At 34.8% G+C, this 21,166-nt stretch overlaps 1 protein-coding gene and 1 non-coding gene across 2 annotated transcripts in view; one reads left to right on the top strand and one right to left on the bottom strand.

Annotated features, from left to right (window-relative positions):
• The first annotated feature begins 593 nt into the window (after nucleotides 1-593).
• Trnam-cau lies at nucleotides 594-665 on the top strand. The gene has a single exon. It is a non-coding gene; the product is annotated as a tRNA-Met (tRNA).
• Nucleotides 666-4,505: 3,840 nt separating this feature from the next.
• LOC108596015 (mastermind-like domain-containing protein 1) overlaps nucleotides 4,506-21,166 on the bottom strand; it is a 116,705-nt gene continuing 100,044 nt past the window's right edge. The window contains 5 exon segments of the mRNA XM_033293309.1: nucleotides 4,506-5,649; nucleotides 6,163-6,247; nucleotides 8,373-8,434; nucleotides 16,308-16,425; nucleotides 18,450-18,722. Coding sequence (XP_033149200.1) covers nucleotides 4,784-5,649; nucleotides 6,163-6,247; nucleotides 8,373-8,434; nucleotides 16,308-16,425; nucleotides 18,450-18,722 — 1,404 coding nt within the window. The 3' untranslated portion in view covers nucleotides 4,506-4,783.

The following is a 21,166-nucleotide window of genomic DNA, read 5'->3' as shown; positions in this document are numbered from 1 at the left end:
TCTTTTAAGGCGAAAAAAATGTGAGGTGAAAGCAAGAAAAAGTAAAAATTGCAAGCAGAGCGCCATTCCTTTTATTTGAATTTTCTTTTTTTTTCGCCAGCACATTTTTCACTGCCATGTGCCAGCTTCATGTCGTTTTGCTTGCTTCTTTTTTTTTCTTCTCTTTTCGCTTTTATGCTCTAGCACTGGCACCTGGGGAATTTACGTGTGCATGCGTGCGCTTAGCATACAGTTCACCTCACCTCACCCCTCAACCTAACCTCAACTCCATTTTCAGCATTTAGTTTGCAGTTCTTTTTACATTTTTTTTTTGCTGAGGCCAATGTGGTTAAGCAAAAATAAAGCATGTGGTTCAACGCTTTTTCTACTATGTATGTATGGCTCCTTAGGGTAGCTTTATATGTTAATTCTCTAGCGGTTTGCATTTTGCATATTTCGTTTTCAATGCGCAGTTATTTTTAAATACTTGCACGTTAACTCACGTACGTTCTAAAAATAGCTCAACTCAATTGCTCTGTCTATGCAGCTGACGTAAGCTCAACTGCTTTGTCGACGTTTGCGTATGTAGCGCTTTAGCTGCTTCATACACAACAAGCAGAGTGGCGCAGTGGAAGCGTGCTGGGCCCATAACCCAGAGGTCCGAGGATCGAAACCTTGCTCTGCTATGAAGTATGAAACTTGGTAAAGTTATTTTTTTATTTTATTTAATTCTAATTGCTTAAATAAAAAGTCAGTTTTCAATTTTTGAAATTTATTTCCACTGTTTTCTCATTTTTTTTATTGTATTTCCATTTTGTTTGTTGTTGTTTTTTTTTTTTTTTGGTTTTACTTTACTGCTTAATAACTTTAAATGTTGTAGTTTTTATGTTACCAATCATCATACATTTATCAACTTGCAACTAATTGTAGCTGTCGTTGTTGTTGTATTGTTTACGCTGCTCATCATTTTGCAAACTGCAATAATAATTTGTTGCTGTGCATTTCTTTATTGATTTCATTTATCGATTTGCTCATCTTTATTCTTTACATTGTGTATATAATAACTAAATTTGTTGTTGTTGTTTTTTCTTGTTTTTAATAATAAATATAATAATAGTTAATAATGATTTGTTTATTTAAATATTTTTAAAAAATGTTCGTTTAGGAGTATAATTATCATCATCATCATCATCATCTTCTTCGTCAGAATCGTTGCCAAACGTGTTTTTCATTTTTCTTTTTCTTTTTCTTTCCTCTATATAAACGAGCTACATACATTCTTGATTTTCGCAGTTTTCTCAATAATTTCATCTCTCAATCGTTCATTGCATGACTTTTGCTTAAAGACTATTATTTCAATTCATCATTTTTGTTTTTGTTGTTTTCCATTTTGTTGTATATGTATATATATACTTTATATAAAGTATGTATATAGTTAATTGTATATACTATTTTTATTATTTAATAAGTATATTTATATATGATAAATACAAAATAATACACACGCAGTACGATTTGTATGTATGTATGTATATAAAAACAAAACTACAAAAATATACATATATTTCAACATATATATATATTGTATATGAACACAAGTAATAAAAAAATTAAGCAAAATAATTAGAGAGAGAGACAAACAAACAACGATTAAAATAATAATAAAAATAAGTATAAAATTGAATTGTTGGACCTAAGCCATAAACCATATATGAAAAATTCGTTGATATCACCTGACATAAAATGAAGAAACTACTTACAGTTTATAATATTACATATACCATATACATTATTAATAATAATAAAAAGTGAATGCATTATTATAAGATGACATTAAAGTAAATGTGTAAACTTTAAAATTATTCGCACACCTAACATAGTTACTGTAGTTTATTCTTGTTGTTGTTGTTATGCTTTTTACTTAGTTTTACATTTATGACGTTGCAACATTGATTTGTTTTGTTTGTTTAGTTAATTTACGTTTTAATCATAATTTTTCGTTTGTTCTTCACTTTGCAATAAACACATCACATCATATTCACAATTAATAATCATAATAATCTATCTTTATATTTATCTGTATGTATATATATATATATATATGTATATAAACTAAAATTAACAATAATAACTATGAGACTCATAGTGAGAAAAGACTACACATAGTACATATATTTATTATTATGCTTTCTTGTTATACATATACATATATAATTGTCCAATTAAGTATGCATGTGTGTGTTTGTGTGTGTTTTTAAATTAAAATTCTATGTATGCTCAATCAATGCTCATGATAAGATGCTTGATGAGAAGACTTTAAGGCAAACAAAAGTTTCGTTTCTAGTTTACATTTAACCCTCGAGATTGTTCGACTGGTAAAAACAAATCATAAATTGTTTATTAGTATACACTGAACAAAACAAAATACTAAGTTTACATGTTATGTTTATTCAAAATGTGATAGTAGTAATGTTTAATTTTTTTTTTTGTTAATTTTCATGATTTTCTTTTTACGTTCGTTTGTAAGCTTAGTATTTAACGATTTATTTTATATTGTAAAACATTTTGCAGTTTATTGTTTTGTTTAATCGTTTATCGTGTTAGTAACTGTTCTTTTAAAATGTTTGTCGCATTGTCGTAACTACTATTATTATTATTAATTATATTTATTAAACTGTGTTTGTGTGTTTGTGTGTCGACTCAATCGTTTCATTTCATTGTTTAATTTTATTCATTTATTTATTGTTATTGTTGTAGTCTGCATATAGATTTAAGGTCTGCTTATAATGGACGGAAACTTATTAGGCATTGTTTTTAGTATTTTTTTTTTTTACTGGAGTTGGGTGTATTTCTAGAAAAACACTTGGTTAGACGTTAGAGACTTTGATTAAAGTTGAGTGTGTGTGTTTTTTTGTAGGAATAACGAGTTGAAGCTAAGAGTATGAGTATTTACTATAAAATGGGTACTGGTTGAGAAGATAGAGAAGTGGAAAGTAAAATTGCGAAATGATAAAATAAATTTCCGTATATTATAATCAGCCCTTAAATGTACATGTGTTTATCAAGTAGTTGTTAAAACTTTGAAACGATCTTAGCTAAGGTTTGATTATTTTCGTTTTTATAATGTAGACAAGTAGTAAAGTTACTCGGCTTAGTTTAGATTTTCGCTTTATGTTTAGTTTAGTTATGCTGGGAACCAATTTAAAAATTACGTTTATTCGCCTTTATGTATGCAGAAACTTTGCTAATATGCCTTGCTACTATTTTTTTGTATATTAAATGTTCAACTTTTGCCGCCGCTTGCAGTTTCATTTCATTTACAAATTTACGTTCTCTGTGTGTGTTTTTTTTATTGATTTCTTCTTATTATTTTTGTTTCTTTAAAAGATCACATTTCATGTTTTAGTTGCGTTTAGTAAATATATATATATATATATAAGTATATATTGGTTTTTGTGTATATACATAAATATATGTATATATTTATTTATGTATGCTTGTATATATATGTATAATAATTAGTTGTTTATGTTTCATTCCCCTTTTGCGTTATTATTGTAATCTTGTTACTTATCAAAAACTATAGATTTACTTACAAACAAAACAAAAAATATCAGTAGAACATTTGCAAGACCATCTATAATACGTATATAAGATATACGCGCATTTCGTGGTTTTTATTTTTATAGGAAGATACAGTACGTTCATATATATATATTTATTTATAATATATGCCATGTTTGTGTGTGTAATATATGAAATGTTGTTTTTTTTTTGTATTTTACTAGAGATTTCAGCTAAATTAATTATATAATAATATACTTTTAAAAAACTTCGTATTTCATTTTAATATTTTACTTTTATGTTTGCAAAAAATGCTTAAAGGTTTAATTTGATTATTATTTTTATTTTAGTGTTATGCTTTTGATGCCATATTGTGTTCAGTTGTTCGTTTTTAATTTGTATATATAAAAAAATATGCTTATTAATTTGTTCGTTTGCTGATTTTACGGGTTCGGTTTGTTCATTTACAAAATGTAAAAAAAGGAATATGCTGTTTGGTATTATTATTTAAAAAAAACGCTGATATTTTTTACTATATATTTTTTTAATTTGTTTGTAGTAAATCGTTTGTTGCAAAAATAGGACGTGACTGTACTTTTTTTTTTTTTTTGTTTGTTGCTGTTGCTTACGTTGTCTATGGCCTATGAATTTAACATGCTTTTGTTGTTGTTGTTTTTTGATTAATTTTGACCTTCATATTGTAGATTGTTGTAGTTGTTGTTGTTGTTCTTGTAGGCTTACCAACTGCTAATATTAACACATCCGTTCTAAATGTTTATTAATTAATTTTTTGCTTGCATTGAAATATGGAACACTAGAGTTTAAAATAGTTTGTAACTAATTTTAATGCAACTGCGTTTTATTTCCATTATATCAAGTTCAATTTTTAATTGCTAATTATTATAATTATTTTTTTTATGCTTTCTTTGTTTTTTTTTTCTTTATATAACAACACTAAACATTTTTTTTTTTTGTTAATTTTCTTGAATGTTTTTTTTTGTTATCTAATATTGTAGAGTTGTCACTCGTTATTTCACAATTATGTGTAAATTTGATGCTTACAACACACTTACGCTTAAGTCTTGCTATACGTACGAAAAAGTTCTGTAGATTTTACTCAATGTCTGAATCATTATGTGAAGCCCCCCGCCCGGCGTTTTGTAAATAGTTCATATCGAAGCTTTGATGCAAAAAGGTTCCAAATTGTTGTTGAGATTGACTGACTGACTGACTGACTGACTTAGATGCAGGCGGATGAGTTGGCGGCTATTGTGGCCGGCGTAACGGTGATTGTGTTGGCTGGGAGAGCAGCCACTGTGGTGGCCACCACCGGATAATGACCCACATAGGCATGTTGCTGATGGTGCAGCTGCAACTGTTGCTGCTGTTGCTGGTGCTGCTGCTGCTGCGGATACTTCAGCACATGTTGCTGTGGCAGCGAGATAAACGGGGCTGCCTGCAGCGGTATGCAATTCGAATTGTAATCGCTGCTCAGCACCAGAGTGGGCGTGGCATCGTGGGTGGTGTAGTAGGCTGGCGCCTTGAGAAAAGCTGTTGGTGCTGCTGCGTACTGTTGCTGTGGTGTGGGCATTGTGGCTGTCGAGGTGGTGGAGAGCGTAGTGGCTGTCGAAAGTGTGGGCGATGTGGCTATGGAGCAGGAGGACGACGAAGAGGCCGACGAGGGTGAGTAGGGCGAGCTGCAGTGATAAGTGATGTGTTGCTGCTGCTGCTGCTGTTGTTGATACATGTTGCTGGCAGCTTTGTTGGTGTAGTAATTGGTGTTGCTGTTGTGATAAGTGTACTGTTGTTGCTGCTGCTGCTGCTGTTGCGGCTCAATGATGATCAGATTATTGTTGTTGTTGTTGTTGTTGTTGTTGGCGTAGCCAGCAGCAGCAGCAACTACTGTTGGTGTTGTTGTTGGTGTAGCCACCATAGTGACGGCAGCCGCCTGCTGCTCATTGGGATTGCTGATCATGGCAGCCATTATATTGGCCGGCGGCAAGACAATGGGTATGTGATAGTATTTGCATTGCTTGCGACGACATTGGCTGTTGGCGTGATCGCGACAGACAGCAACACGTTGATCAATCACCTCGACCTTATCATCTGTGCGAAAGCGAAAAAAACCAAAGATTAGTAAGTCATATTAGCTGCTTTGATTCGTAAGTATATTTAGGGGTTGGGGGGGGAAACAGTGAAAGCAATTATAAAAATAATTGATTTAGTTTTTTTTCTCTGCTATTTTTGTTGTGAGCCCAAGTTGGCGCCCAAAAGTTTGCGTTGTGTTTCTATTTGGAAATTTATGTTTCAAGTGCTTGTTAAATTTAAATTGCAGCTCAACCAATTTACATGTGTGTAACAAAATCTTTTTTTTCTTTTTGCTTGACGTGTTCATTTGTTTGTGTTTTATTCTTGTTCAAAAAACCTAAAAGTAAATCAAAAGGGGTTGGGAAATTAAAATTGTTAGCCAATCGAGCATTAAGTCAACTAATAAACCAATTGAAGTTCATCACTACTGAGAGTCTAAGTAAAAGCCACTAAAAGCCACGAAAAACTAAATTGCTAGAGAAAACAATAAGAGTTAAGTTGAAAACTATAAACTAAAAAACATGCACTTACCTTCAGTTAAATGAACGAATCTACAATTTAACCGACTGCACATAGATCTATTAAAATCTTGGCACACCGGGAGGGTGTCCAGTAACTATATAGAAGATGAAGTTTCAGTTCATTTCAATTCAATTTGTTTTGTGGGTAATGGCAGGATGCAAACGTAGTAAATAAACCAATTGGACAAAATTATAAATTTATATATATTTTGTTGTATATTATTATTTGTTTTTGTTTTTTTTTAATTTTTTTGGTTTGGTTCAGTTTCGAAAAAAAGAGAAGAGCAGAAAAAAGAAAAATATCACAAATTAGTTAGATTCTTATAATCGATATATATGATACACTAGAGTTGTTAATATGGGTGGGGGGGGTTAGATTAAGTATACGCCGAGTGTACAAATTTCATACGATTTTGTACGCTTTGTTAGTCGCTGCTTTATCATCTTTGCTTGAATGATGATGTTTGCTTAATTTTAAACTAAAAGGCAAGAGGAGTTTAAATCATAAAATGGCGGCGCAAATGATTAAAAATAGTTTGCGTAGTATGGAAACGCGTCTATGAGCGTGTGTACTAAGAGTTTCTTCAGAGAGAGAGAGAGAGAGTGTGTGTGATAGTTGGTGAGCTGGAGAAATGAAGTCTTAAAGAGTAGAAGCTTAGCTTAAACTTAAAATTTGCCACAGCAGCTTAAGTGTGAACTTAAAAGAAATCTTTGGAAATAAAACACCTTTGGAAGCAGCAAGTATTTGTTTTGTTTTGTTTTGTTTGGTTTTTTGGTATAGAGAGAACTTAAACTAAGCTTTGTCTTTATATTGTTTGCGTTTTAGATTAAGCCAAAGAAGCTTTAAAGCACAGCATTGAGTAGAGTAGAAGCTTTGGTACTTTAAAACTCACTTGTCGTTCGTTTCGACTAGAACACGCGCCTTAGTTTTTTTTTTTAATTATAGTTTAAGTTATAATACAATAAATGGAACGCTTTGATTGCTTAAGTTCTAGTGGGTTGAATTATGCAGTAACAGTTACATATCCTAATAGGCGGCACTAGAAAAGAGAGAGAGAGAGAGAGAGAAAAGAGAGAAAAAAGAGAGAGAGAGAACGTAATAGATACGCAATGTTAATTTGTTTACCAGACGCGGAGTGAGGACTGAGCGGCAAAAGAGCAACAAACAAACAAACAATAAAATGAAACAGAACTAACCAAATTATAGTTTTGGACTTAATTTTGGTTTGGGCGGGGGCACAAGCTGAAACTGAATAAGCTGGAAAGCTATTGCAAGCAGACAAAAGCTTGAAGCTATAAAAGTTACACTGAGCGTAAGGCAGGGAAGACACTGATAACAAATATATATAGAGAGAGAGAGAGAGAGCGAGACAGATAGAAAGTGTGTGTAACATATAGAAAGAGATAGAGTGAAGCGTAATGTTTAGACTAACGCCGCTTTCATGTTGTTGTTGTTGTTTTTATTTTGTTGTTACCTAATTATGTAAAATGTGCCGTTCATTAGCATGGGGCACTGAGTGTATAATACGCCCCGTTCCGGCTGGGCTGTGATTGTGAATCGAAATAGATAGAGAATATATATTTGGAAATTGTAACAAACAATTTTCTTATAATTAAATGTAATTTCACTGTAGCAAATATTTGCAGTCACCTATAGTTTGTGTGTGTGTGTGTGTGTATTTGTTTGTCTCTGTGTGTGTGTGTGTGTGTTGTGTAAACAGCTGCGACAGCACTCAAAGGTGTGTCCATGTCCATGTCAGTTCGCTGACATCATCAACGACTGGGCAACGCCTTCAAAATGTCCGTCGACACTTGTTACTGCCTTTGCCAGTTGTTGTCGTTGCTGTCGTTGGTGTCGCTGCCGTCCTGTGTCGTCCTTTGGGGCGCGGCAGCAGCGCATTTAATTTGATTAACCCAATTCAGTGTTGAAATGTATGACACTCGAGCTCTATGCCCTAGTGCAATGTTGCTGCTTAGTCTAAGCTTAAATTTTATGCTTAATAAATTAAAATACTTGCTGCTCTAAGTGTGTTTTATTTCTATGATTTTGACAAATATAAATAAACTAAAGTTTTCATTTGATTTTCGCCTTTGGAAACTTAGAAACTAATTGTAGTTGAAATTGTTAAATTCGCTTGAGCGCGCAGCATGCAAAGCGCTTTGGTTTAACAGCAGCGCAACATGCGTATGTTAAGCTAACAGCAGCGGCGGCAACTGTACCTGGCCGCTGGCATCGGTATAGATAACACAGGAAGCATTAAGTGGTGGCATTTTAGTTTGTGCTACAATTGAAAATTCAAAAACCAAAGGCACGAAACAAAGCGAAAATTATTATAGGTGATTAATAAAAATATAATTATATTATATATTTTGTTATGTTTTGTTATCCATGCAGCAATTTGTTTGTGTTTATTATAAATTATATGTGTTGTTGTTGTTGTTTTTGTTGTTGTTGTCGCATTATAAATTCCAAATCCGTGCGTTATTTTATTTAATTATTTTGAACATTTGTTTTATTGTCATGCAAGAAATTTGTTGTTTTTTTGTTTTTGTGTGTGTGTCAGGCATGTAAAAGGAATAAAAAGTGAAATCATTAGAGACATAAAATTGTATTGCAAGAAATTAATTAATTGTTGCATAAATTTGAAATTAAATTAGCGCCGCTGATTTGCATTCTACGCATCAACAAAATGTTGCAGTAATCTATACGGCTAACAAATAAAGTTTCAAATATTTAACTTGAATTTAAAACTCTCTTTATGCTGTTAACATGTTAATTTAATTTTATGCAAATTATAGACAGAAAAAAACATGAGCGCAACACAAACAGCATAAAAAACTTTGCGCGACGCACAAAAAAAGCAAAAAAGCTAATAAATGTAAATTAATGACACGCCCACTCGCCCAGTAATTAGCGCCTTTCAACTTGTTGCTGCTTGCCCCACAAAAAAAAAAAGAAAACTGAAAACTGCAAATTTTGTTAATGCGCAAATGGCCAGAACGCACTTAAAGCTAGAATAAAATTTGTAAGTGTGTGTGTGTGCGTGTGTGTGTGTGAGCCTTGTAAGCTGTAAGCGCATTAGCAAAAAAAGACTGTTGCATACATTTGGGGCGTCTAAAAAGGAAGTGCAAGCGGTTGGCAGCTACATTTAAAAGCCATGTTAACTGTAAAAGGCAAAAGGCTGTAAAATAAAATATATATATATATATATAATATGCATCAAGCTGTTAAAGCAATTAAAGTGCCAGTGCGCGCAAACTGAAAAAAAAGAGTTATAAATGTTTAATAAACGAAATCAAAAATTATAAATAAATATAAATGCAGCATTTGGCATTTTGAAGCGCAAATTGTTACTCGAACAGCAGCTGTAATTATAAAAATAAAAATAAAATATATAATTTGTGTATAACTGTATATAGTAGTCAGTAGTTAGTAGGCACAAGCTTGGGGGTTGAACACATATTTAAGTCAAAATCAATTCGATACACATACAAACAAATGCGAATATACTTACTACATTAAGTACATACAAACAAGCCTGCAAAGTTTTTATCATAAATATAAATACAGTTGGGCATACATACATATTGAGTAGCTATGTATGCATGTATGTGTGCGGTTACCACGTAGCCCTGCGCGCGTGTGTGCGTGTGTGTGTGTTTGTCTGTGTGTGTGTCGAAGCAACAGTTAAAACGCATCTGATGAGAGCAGCTTTTAATTTCTAAATTGTGTGTGTGTGTGTGTGTGTGTGTGTGTGTAAAGCGTATGGATTTTAGAATTTTTCTTTTTGTGTATAAAATATTTTTTAACCTGCGTATACGTTTAAAAGAAAAGAAACAAATCGAAAGTAAGAGTATATAGGTTAATAACTTTGCTTGCAAGTAGTTTGCATACGCGTTTAGGCAACTGAAGAGAGCAGCGAGCTCAGCTCAGCGCTGCTCTCTCCTCAACAAACTACAAATCATACTTAGCGTCTAGTCAACATGGCTTAGGCTTACTAATTATAAAAAGCTTTTGTTTTCTTTTCTTTTTGTTTTTTGTTTTTTTGTTGGGCAGTGCACCAGCTTACCTTAGAAGTGCGTTTAGCTTACGATTTACCAGCATACCACATGCCACTCAGAAGCCAAATACGTATATATAGTAGTAGAGTAAATAAATAGCGGCTATACGTATACGCAATATCACAGTTAGCATGAGAGAGAGACAGAGAGTGTGACAGCCACTTGCAAATCGTCAAATGTTCTGTTCGCTTTGATTCTTATACTTATTTTACTTGCTACGGTAAAGTTCTTGAGCACATGCTGAAAAAGTAACAAATACGCTCCAAAAAGAAAAAAAAACACAAATTGAAAATCATAGTAAACAAATTAAAAACACGCAGAGAAACGAACTTCCCAAACAGAGCAGAGCAGAGAATCAACCTGAGAGAGAGAGACAGAGCGCTAAAAAAAATTACTGCATATGCATCACACATTTGTAATCAGAAAAAGCAGCAATTACTTTATTATAATTTGGAAAATATTATTTGAGGTTCTGGCTTGAACATGCAAAAGAGTTGGTGAGCATTAGTTTTAAATTTAATAAATAAAGCAAAGCAAAGTGTGCGCAGTACTTTGTATAATTACAAAAGCATTTGTCACTAGTGTAGCAATGCATAAAAATTGTTTATTTTATGCTTTTATACAATTTATGCAATGCAGTAATTTTTCTTTTAACGTATACTTGATTTTTGTTTGCGATTGCTCGCGCAAGCCTGTGTATATGTGTATGTGTGTTTGTATGTGTGTGAAACAAATTTACGTCGAGCAGAGAGCACATATAGAGAGAGACAGAGAGAGAGAGAGAGAGTTAATACGCCTAACACTTAACATTGTGAATTTTTAAAGCATAATTTAAATAAAAAAGTTAACAAACTTCAGAAGCAAACACATAAAGTTTTTAGTTTATAGCAAATGATTAAAAGTTAAGAATTGTTTACTGACAACGCACAGCAATAAATTGAGTGAAGTAGTTAATAAACGTTAAGAATTAGAGCGAGACAGAGAGAGAGAGAGAGAGAGAAACTATTTAGTGTCACTTTCCAGTTTTGTTTGTTTGTTTTGTTAATAAAAAAGAAGCAACAACTTGTTTACGGTTTTTACAATAAAACGTATATATAATTTTCAAATATATATTGTATGTATGTTTATTATAGTATAACGCATAGTTAATAAGACTAATTTTTTTCATATTTTCTTTTGCTTTCAACTTTTTCTTTTGTATAGCACATATTCATTGTTTGTGTCTTGCTTTTGTGTGTGTGTATAAGAGTGTGTATAAGAGTTTTATAGTTCATTGCAGCTCTTCAATGCGATCTTACAAACATGCATTAGTTTTACATTGTTGCTTTGCTGTTCATTTCTGTTGTAAATCAAAATAAATGTATGCAAACTGAAAATAGCAATTACGCATTTTTAGCCGAGAACAGACAAGTTTCAAGTGTGTGTGTGTGTGTGTGTGTGTTGGAAAGTCTATAATTCGTTGTGCAACACTACGCTCTTTACTATGGACGGTACTGTACTTGCGCTAACATGTGGAAAGTCTGTTATGCTAACATGGCTATGTTAAGTGTTGTGGAGCTGCAACATGGCTCTAAAAATCTTTATAAAATAAAATCTAAAAATAAATCTGTTGTTAACTGTAAACTCGAAAACTCGCTGCTATGGCTAGTTAACAGCAAACTGTTAGCGCTATGTTAACTGTCAACTCACTGTTAGTTTGGTATGTATGTTTCACTTATATAAGCTGAAGCGATTTTTATTTCAAAACTGTGCATGTTTCATTAAAAAAAAGCAATAAGCATGTGTACGTTTTTTTTTCGGCTACAATTTTGTTTTTTTTTTATTTTGTTTAGCTTCATTTATTAACATGCAGTGTGGTTTTTGTTGTTGTTGTGTATTTTGTTAATTTTAGTTATAGTTGTTCAAGTTTATGTCTAAGTTTTGCTACTATAGATAAAACAGAAAACATACAGACAGCTAAAGAACTGGATATACATAGATTATGGAACATATACATATATAGTAGTAATTACTTTTAGCAAGACATATCGATAACAATTGTCGGAATTTCCATTTGCCGCTTGCTTTGCATATTATTCGCTTCTTATGTTTAAGCAACTGTTTCTTAAGCTAGAGTTTGTTTGTAGGTTAGTTAGTAGTAAGCCTGGCACAAGTCAAGCAATAATTGTTATATAAGTATGCACTAAAATTATGTTTTTGTTTATAACTAAAGTCTACATATTATTATTTGCCAGCTTGAATTTGTTGTTGTTTAGTAGCTAAACATAGAGAAATAGTATACGGTATATATAGTTAATGTTTCGAGTTTGTTGTATGAGTTCAAGCATAAGAATTTCAAAGCATTGCAGACTCGACTCACAACTCACACGACTGTGAGTGGAGTCGAGTTTTGAGTGGAGTTGAGTTGGCTGCACTAAAGGATTAAAGGAAACTGAAAAGTGTGTATTAGATGGAAGCTTATTAAGTTGGGTGCGCTGCTCTGCCCAAAAGAAGCTGCGGCATGTGATAATGTGTGTGTGTGGCATGTGTGTGTCTGTGTGTGTGTGTGTGTGTGTTTGGCATGTGGCATGTAATGTGTTCTCAGCGAATTTCAATCCAGAGTTTTAGAGGCGAGAAAACAAAACTTTGTGTGTGTGTGTGTAGTAAGCGGCGGAACAAATAAAAAATTCAGTGAATCAAATATACCAAAAAATATATGTAATTATAAAAAATACCAACACACAAATAAGTAGTTTCCGTTTCGTAAGGTTCAAACTATATATTTAGAAAAAAACGCACACGATTTGTCAATTAAAAAAACATTGAAATCAACTATGTTAACTAGATTAGAATTAGTGGCAAACATTAAGTTGTTTAAAAACACATTTAAAATATATATAGATGTTGTCATGTCAAAGAAACAAATCTTACAGTTATTAAGTATATATATATAGTATAGTATAGTATGTATGTATGTATGTATGTACGTATAATATATGATAATAGTAGCAGTAGTAATAAATTTAATCAACTTCGAGAGCGAGACTTAAGGTGCGCAAGTCAGTGGCAAATTGTTTTGTTTGTAATTTTTCGAAAATCTTAACAACATATAAATAAGTATCATAGACTACATTAGAGTGAAATTAAATTTAAGTACATAAATAAAAATATATATATAGGCGTAATTATTACAAAGAAAACAAAACATAAAGAAAAAATCACACGAGATCTAATATTAAAAACATAGTTCGGTACGCATTGATTTTATTTTTAACATATATCGAAAAACTGTATACATAAGTTATCGAAATGTATAATACATCGAATAAAAAATATAGAGAGTGTGTGAGCAAACAGTTGCATGAGCGAGATAGCAATAGATAGTTTAGAAAGAGAGACAGAGTGAGTGAGTGAGAGAGTGAAACGTAAAATTGTACATAGTTGTATTTATTATTTTTTAACATAGGTATTCAGATTTCGAACATAACATTAACATTAACATAACATAATATAATTTTGATGACTTAACAGTGGGCTGTATATGTGTGTGTGTGAACGATGTGTGTGTGTGTGTGTGTAAACGGCGAGATGAATTTTAAACTCTTCTAGTTAGTAAGAGCGGCTAGCTAAAGCTAGTTATGGTCTATGGATATGAATTGCTAAACGATTTTACAGAACGTGTCAATTTGAGTTTTAAATGTGTGTGTGTGTGTGTGAACTAGAGTACATAGTGTGTAGCAGCTTATATTAAGTATACGCATATATTGAATGCATTTCTTTTAGTTTGGTAACTATAAACTAAGGCAAAAATATTCGTTAGGCATGTTCGTTGCTCAACAAGTCAAATCAATTAAAGTAACAACAGCATACACGCTAGCTAACTAAACTAATTAGAGAGAGAGAGAGAGCGAGAGAGAGAGTGGTAGAGAGAGAAGGAACTATGATACGTTTGTATTGAAAGTCAGAGGGCGGCGCTTGTCAGTGGCCATCACAGCTGTTAACTGACTTGCAACTTAAAAAATTAAATTCTATTATGCTTTAAAAGCAATTTTTAACTGTCTGTCTGTGTGTGTGTGTGTGTGTGTGCGTATGTGTGTGCTAGCCTAACGCTAGTTAATGGCAACAGCTTAAGTCACAGTGAGGTTAGAATTGTGTGTGTACAACTAAAAAGTTAACTAACGGCAATGGCAAAACCACTTGGTAATCTTTAATGCTAAACTGTTTATATTGAGAGACGTCTCTATAAACAAAAACTGAGGCACATAATCGTTACGTCTTCGATGTGTACTGAGGACTAAAAGTTGCATAAATTAGCAGATGTAAGTACGTTGCGCTCTTGAAGTTTGTGCTGGGCGACTTAAGAGGTTTTCATTTTCTTGTAGGGATTCAGCACCATGGCGCTGCCTGTGGCGCCAGCAGCGCCCTGAGCTGCTGCTGCTGCAGCAGCTGCCGCTGCATATTGCTGAGCGGCAATGGCAGCAGCGGTGGCCTGATTTGTGGGCATGGCATAGGCAGCATAAGCGGCTGGCGCTTGGGCTTGAGCTGGCGCAACGCCAGGATAGAAGTAGCCACCAGCATAGGCCTGCGGGCTGGCGCTCATTTGCAGCTGCGTGGCGCTGCCTGTGGCGCGCAGACTCTGCAAATAGCCAGCGGCAGCGCCAGCGCTGGGCGCGCGCACCGGCGTGCCGGGCGCCGCAACAGGCGTGGACAGACCCGAGCTGGGCAGCGAGCCAAACTGACGCAGCTGCGCTTGAGCTTGAGCTTGAGCTTGAGCCTGCGCCTGCGCCTGCATTTGCAGCAGCGTTGCCATCGACATGGGTTGAGCCTGTGCCTGCGGCTGTGGCATGGGCACTGGTTGCGGCTGCTGCTGCTGCTGCTGCTGCGCTGCAGCTGCTGCTGCTGCTGTCACATAATTCTTATTCAATGTCATGCCGGTGTAGGCAGCAGCTGAGGCTGCTGTCACAGGCTTGGCGCTGGCTGCTGCGGCGCTGGCCACCTTGAGCGCATAATTCTTTTGTGCCACTTCCTTGGCCAGCGCAGCGGCATCGGCAGCGGCATAATAGCCGCCAGTTGCTGGCGCCAGGCCTGCAGCAGCGGCATAAGCTGCATACGCCTGTTGTGCATACGCAGCTTGAGCTTGAGCAACTTGTTGCTGCTGCTGCTGCTGTTGTTGTTGCTGTTGCTGCTGTTGCGCATAATTGCTTTGGGCGCTTGTCATTATGGGCGTGGCTGTGCTATAGCCAGTATATAAATTGGCATAGCTATAGGCAGGCATGGCATAGCCCAAGCGCTGCAGCTGCTGCATAGATGAGGCAACAGTTGCTGCTGCCGAAATGCAATTGTTGCTGTTGCTTTGGCTGCTGCTGCTGCTGCTGCTGGTGGGTGTGGGCAATATGCCGCCACTGTGGCCATTATAGCGACCATAGCTAACATCGCTGCCATTCTGCTTTTGCACATATGCAGCGCGCTGTGGCGTAGCTGACACAAAGCTGCTTGCTATGGATACAGCATCGACATCAGCAACTGCTGCTGCTGCTGCTGCTGTGTCGCTTGTGTCTGTTTCGTCAGCTTTCAAATTATTGTTTATATAAGACAAATAATTGTTGTTCTCGCCATTGCTTGTCGGCTCTGTGCTGTTGGGACTAGCGCTACCATTGTTCAAATTTAAGTCTGTTGTTGCTGCTGCTGCTGCTGCTGTTGTAGCTGTGTCTGCTGTTGTTGTAATTGTTTGTGTTGTATTACAATCTGTTGCTGATGTTGTTGTGTTTGTTGCTGCTGTATCTGTGTTTGTATCTGTAGCATAATCGTTAGCTAGCAATTGATTATCATGATTATTAATATGATTAGTAGCTGTATTGGTGTTGGTTGTTGGTGTATTGGTGTTGGTGTTGGTGAAGGTATTTGTATTGGTATTGGTATTGGTAGTCATAGCAGTTACAGTTACAGCTTGATTATTATTATTATTGGCTGTTGTTGTTGCTGTTGCTGCTGTAGTTGTTGTTGTTATGGCGCTACTTATTGCAACATTTTGTGGTTGTTGTTGTTGTTCTTGTTCTTGTTGTACTGGTAGTTCTTGTTGTTGTTGTTGTTGTTGTTGTTGAGGGGCATACTCACATGAGACTGGCACATAGGGCTGCATTAATTGTTGATAGGTTGTCGCACCGGGTTGATAAACTGGAATTCCAGACTTTTCGGCAGCTGGACGTTTGAACGGTACCATGCCAGAGAATTGCTATAGCACAAAATAGAAGAGCAAATCGAAGATTAGTAATGTTAGTTTTTGGCTGTTAGTAAACTATAAACTAAATACAATAAATAACTAGCTTAATTGCACTGTTACCAATACATTTATTTATATATATAAGTTTAGCTTACAAACAAGAGCGCTCAAGTGTACGGAATTTTGTCAAACTTTAGTTTTCTGTTTATGTTTTGAATCTTTTGATGCTTCGACTTTTGCCAATTGGTTTTGTTTCATTGAGCTTAGCTCCATAGCATTAATCAAATCAAAGTTTATTAAACAAGAAAACACAAAAAATGAAATGAACTAAAGCTAAAGCCAACAAGCTTTGGGCGTGCAATGTTCAAAGCGTGTGTGTTCACTTGTAAAAGCTTAAAAAGAAATGATAAACAAATTGCCAATTGCTTAATTGATTTATATATATTTAATTTTTTATGTATTTTATATTGCAACATGCATGAGAGTGTGGCCTGGCTTTGGTTTGTTAGAAGCTTTAACTAATTTAAGTTGATTAGTTAGAAGTGTGTGCTTCTTATGCTTAGGCTCTGTTCTTTTTTTTTTTTAATGTATGTATGTGTTTTTTTGATAAGATTTGATGTATAGTTGTTCATTTAGTTGGTTGTAAATTGTTGAGTTTTGAGATTGAGATTGAGAAGTACTTACGAAGTTTTCATAGTAAAATGAACCAACCGTTTTAACATCCATCTTTTATTAAATTGTGCATATATTTATGTTTTATTATTTATTCAATTCATTGATTTATTTCATTTGTTGTTAGTAATTATTTATTATTGTACATTACATGAGTTGGTTTAATGATTTGCATTGTTGCATTGATGAATTCATTTCGATTTCGATTTCGATTTGGTTTTGGTTTTGGGGGGGTTAGCAGACATATATAATTTGATTGTAGTTTGTTTGAATTATATTTTTGATGATAATACACATAAGGAACGAACGAGCGAATGAACGAAACGAAAACAACCGAAAAAATAAAAGAGAGAAGAGAAAGAGAGAGAACACAAATGAAATTAGTGGATATATTCAGCATAAAATACAAATACACAATACGAACAAATTAAACATTATTAGCATAAATAGTTCAGACTTAATGCAATACTTAAACGCTATATAATACATATAAACTCTATATAGATGTGTGTGTGTGTGTGTGTGTGTGTAGCACAGGCATAAACTTTCGCATAAAAAGCAATAAAAAGAACCAAAAGCAATCAAAGGCGTGTGGCTAATTAACCTGCAAAAGCACTTAAGCAATTAAGCTGCAGTTACAGTTATAGCTGTAAAATAAAAAAAAAATGTTTAACACAAACATTTGTTAGGCGTCATGCATATTGAAGTAAATCAAGTATACGTAGCGTATGTCTTCAAGTGCTTGGCAGCAAAATCATTTTAATTAACACTTGCCTAGCTAAAAATCGATTCGAGTGCATATGTGTGTGTGTGTCTGTGTGTGATTTATCATACTTGTATTGGCAAGCCCCTAATTGCTTCAAACAGCCGTTGAGTGTCTATGTGTGGGTTTGCCAAATGGCAAACTGCTGCTACTATTGATAAATTGATTAGTCATGTGTGTGTTGTTGTTTGATATGCTCTCGCTAATGACTTCATTTTATAAATTAAATGCAGACTAACAGACTGACTAACTAACTAACTGACTGACTGGATTCATTGACTTGCGAGCTCATTATAAACGTTAATTAATGGCACTTTGGCTAAGCAGCCAACGGAGCGGGTTGGCTTAAAATGATTTGCAGCTAAATTGAAAATATTTATTTTTGTTTACTTCAATCTGCGCTTGTTGCTAAAAGCATGCACTTAAAATTTAATTTGCATAAAACAATAGCCATATATATAAAACAAACTAAAAGTTGGAAACCAAATGCACAGGAAATTAAACAACAAATGATTTTTGATATATATATATACACCCAGAAAATCAAAAACGTTAACAAAAGTGAAAAAAAAAACGGAACAAAAATAATTAAACAAAATACCAGTGGAAACATTTCAGGATCCGCTGAACGCTTCTTGCCCACTTCCAGTGTATGCTGATGATGATGGCTCATTAGAGTAGCGGCGGCGACAGCAGCAGCAGCAGCGGCAGCATTGCTGCTGTGATTTGTAGCTGTTGTTGTTGTTGTTGAAGTTGGTGTTGTTGATGCGCCGCCAGCAGCGCCGATGCCGACGCCACCAGCCGTTGGGATGGTGTTGTTGTTGTGCTGCATTTGTTGCTGTTGTTGTTGTTGGTGTGCCGTAAGTGGTGATGTCTGTTGTGCATGTGTGTGTGTGTGTGTGTATGTATTTAATTTAAATAGAAATCAATTGGATTTCAGCATCAAATGCAATAAAATAAATCAAATTTGTGTGTGCGTATCAATAAAAAAGAATTATTTGAATTATGCGTACATTAAATATTTATGCAGAGATTCCAATACGGATAATTAATGTAGTGTGGGAATAATTGTGGTGTTGAGATATTTCAACAAATTTTAGCACGCATTATATTATATTTTTAATGTGGTGCAATGTTTATATGCATTGGTGTGTATTGGTGTGCGTTGGTGTATGTATTGGTGTGTGTTGTTGAAATATTTCAACAAATTTTAGCACGCATAAATTATATTTTTAATGTGTTGCAATGTATTGGTGTGTGTTGGTGTATGTATTGGTGTGTGTTGTTGAAATATTTAACAAATTTCAGCACACATAGATTATATTTTTAATGTGTTGGTGTGTATTGGTGTGCATTGGTGTGTGTTGGTGTAGAAACCATCCATCGTAGAAGCAATTACAGTGTGTTTTGGCACAGGCGAACAGATGAAATACATAATAGTAGAAAGAGTACGAGTGTTTTCGTTTTTAAAATAAGTCAAAAAATTAAAGTATAAAAAAATTATATAGAAAATATAGAGCAATTTGATTCATATCCGCTTTCGTTTTTTACCTTAAAAAGAAAATGTAACCAACTTAATGTTAATTGAAATTTGAAGCTTGTGTTCATTGTTAACAAAAGCAAACGTTTTGTGTGTGTGTGTGTGTGAAAAGTAAGCAGTTGGTTATTATAGTTTAAACTTATAGATTAAAAGTTAGTTAATAATTAAGCACTGCATAAGCCAGCAGCTAAAGCTTTGTGTGTACTTAATAGTTACTTAAGCTAGAGAGTGAACTTAAAGCTAAACTTAGTTGCTGTTGCTCAGTTGCTGTAAATCAATCAAAATTTTCAATTAGTTGGACACACACATTCGCATTAACGTTGCCGATTCTTCAAGTTGACCAATTATATAGCATATATAGTACCTACCGATGCATCGTTGCTGCTGCTTTTCAAACAAAAATAAAATACATACAAAAACAAAATTATAATAGAGAGAGCGACGACGTTTCGCTTTTTGGGTCAGAGTTCTGGTCTGCGCTAATAACTAAAAGCAAAATAAAATCCCAAGCAACAGAAACTCATGTAAAAAACATAATTCAAGTGTAGAGCGAGTCTCGCTCGCTCGCTCGCTGGGGGAACAAAGCCTGAGAGTGTTGACACAAAAATTTGCATTTATATGGAGCGACGACCAAGGTGGCAAGTTTATGTTTGTTGTGTGTGCCTGTGTGTGTGTGTGTGTTGTGGTCCTGGCTCACACACACGCGAGCAATGGGCGACCGACAATGAATGCTATAAATGGATTAATTCACTTGGCCGCGATGCTGTGTGCATGTGTGTGTGAGTTTCAAAAAAAAAAAAAAGAAAATAAAAATCAAGTCAAAGCGCCGAGCGAACTTTACTGCAACAATTTAAATTTATAACAATTTTTTTCTCACATTACTTTGGCAGCCAATATACCCGCCATACTCTTTACACATGTATGTGTGTGTGTGTGTGGCAGTGGCGAAAAAAACTGTTGCAGCATCGTTTGCTGTTGGACAATTCATTGGCATGGAAATCTCTGCTTTTAGTTAATTTTCCGGTTCAAACGTTATCCTGCCGACTAATCCGTGTCGTCGTCCAGTTCTTGCCTGCCAGCGGGCTTTTTGCACAGGTTGACATTTACATTTTTGGTCTCAACACACACACACACACACACAGAGACGCACAACAAGGCAGCGGAAAAAAGAAAAATAGGCAAAGGTTCAGTTCAGCGCACACAGCGGGTTGTCGGACTCTCGCCAGGCCTAGCAGCAATTTTTTACTCAATGTTTGGCTGGCTGGCTGGCTGGCTGGCCTCGTGTCACGCTTACATGAGGATTATAGTTGAGGCAAGCGCTTGTGGGGTGTTGGGTGTGGGCTGTGTGCCCAGTTCGAACAGCAGCTTTGATTCGACAGCAAACATATTTACTTTGTTTTTTTTTTTTGTCTTTTTCAGTTTTGCTGTTGCTGCTCTGCTTGGCAATTTATGGCTAATTTTTCTTTTTTCATACTAGACGCACAAACGAAAACATAAAAAACTATAAAATATGACAAGAATTTAACTTAAAATTGTATTTCACTTTTGTTCTGTGTGTATGTTTGGTTACTAGGCGTATGCGTCATATACGTTTTGTTTATGTTTGTGTTGTATGCGTATAAATATGGGCTGTATATTAAACTTGGCTATTATATAAAGTTAACAACATTTATTAGAGAAGATTTGGAGTATAGTTGGTTTTGGGGGGTGGGGGCGTGGCAGGGCTGAGAGCTAGTTAGAGCCACATTGACTACATGCAGGAGTAACCCAAGTGGTTA

Source organism: Drosophila busckii, chromosome 2R (assembly GCF_011750605.1).
Source record: "Drosophila busckii strain San Diego stock center, stock number 13000-0081.31 chromosome 2R, ASM1175060v1, whole genome shotgun sequence".
NCBI classification, from domain to species: Eukaryota; Metazoa; Arthropoda; class Insecta; order Diptera; family Drosophilidae; genus Drosophila; species Drosophila busckii.
This window is presented reverse-complemented; position numbering and strand designations above follow the sequence as displayed.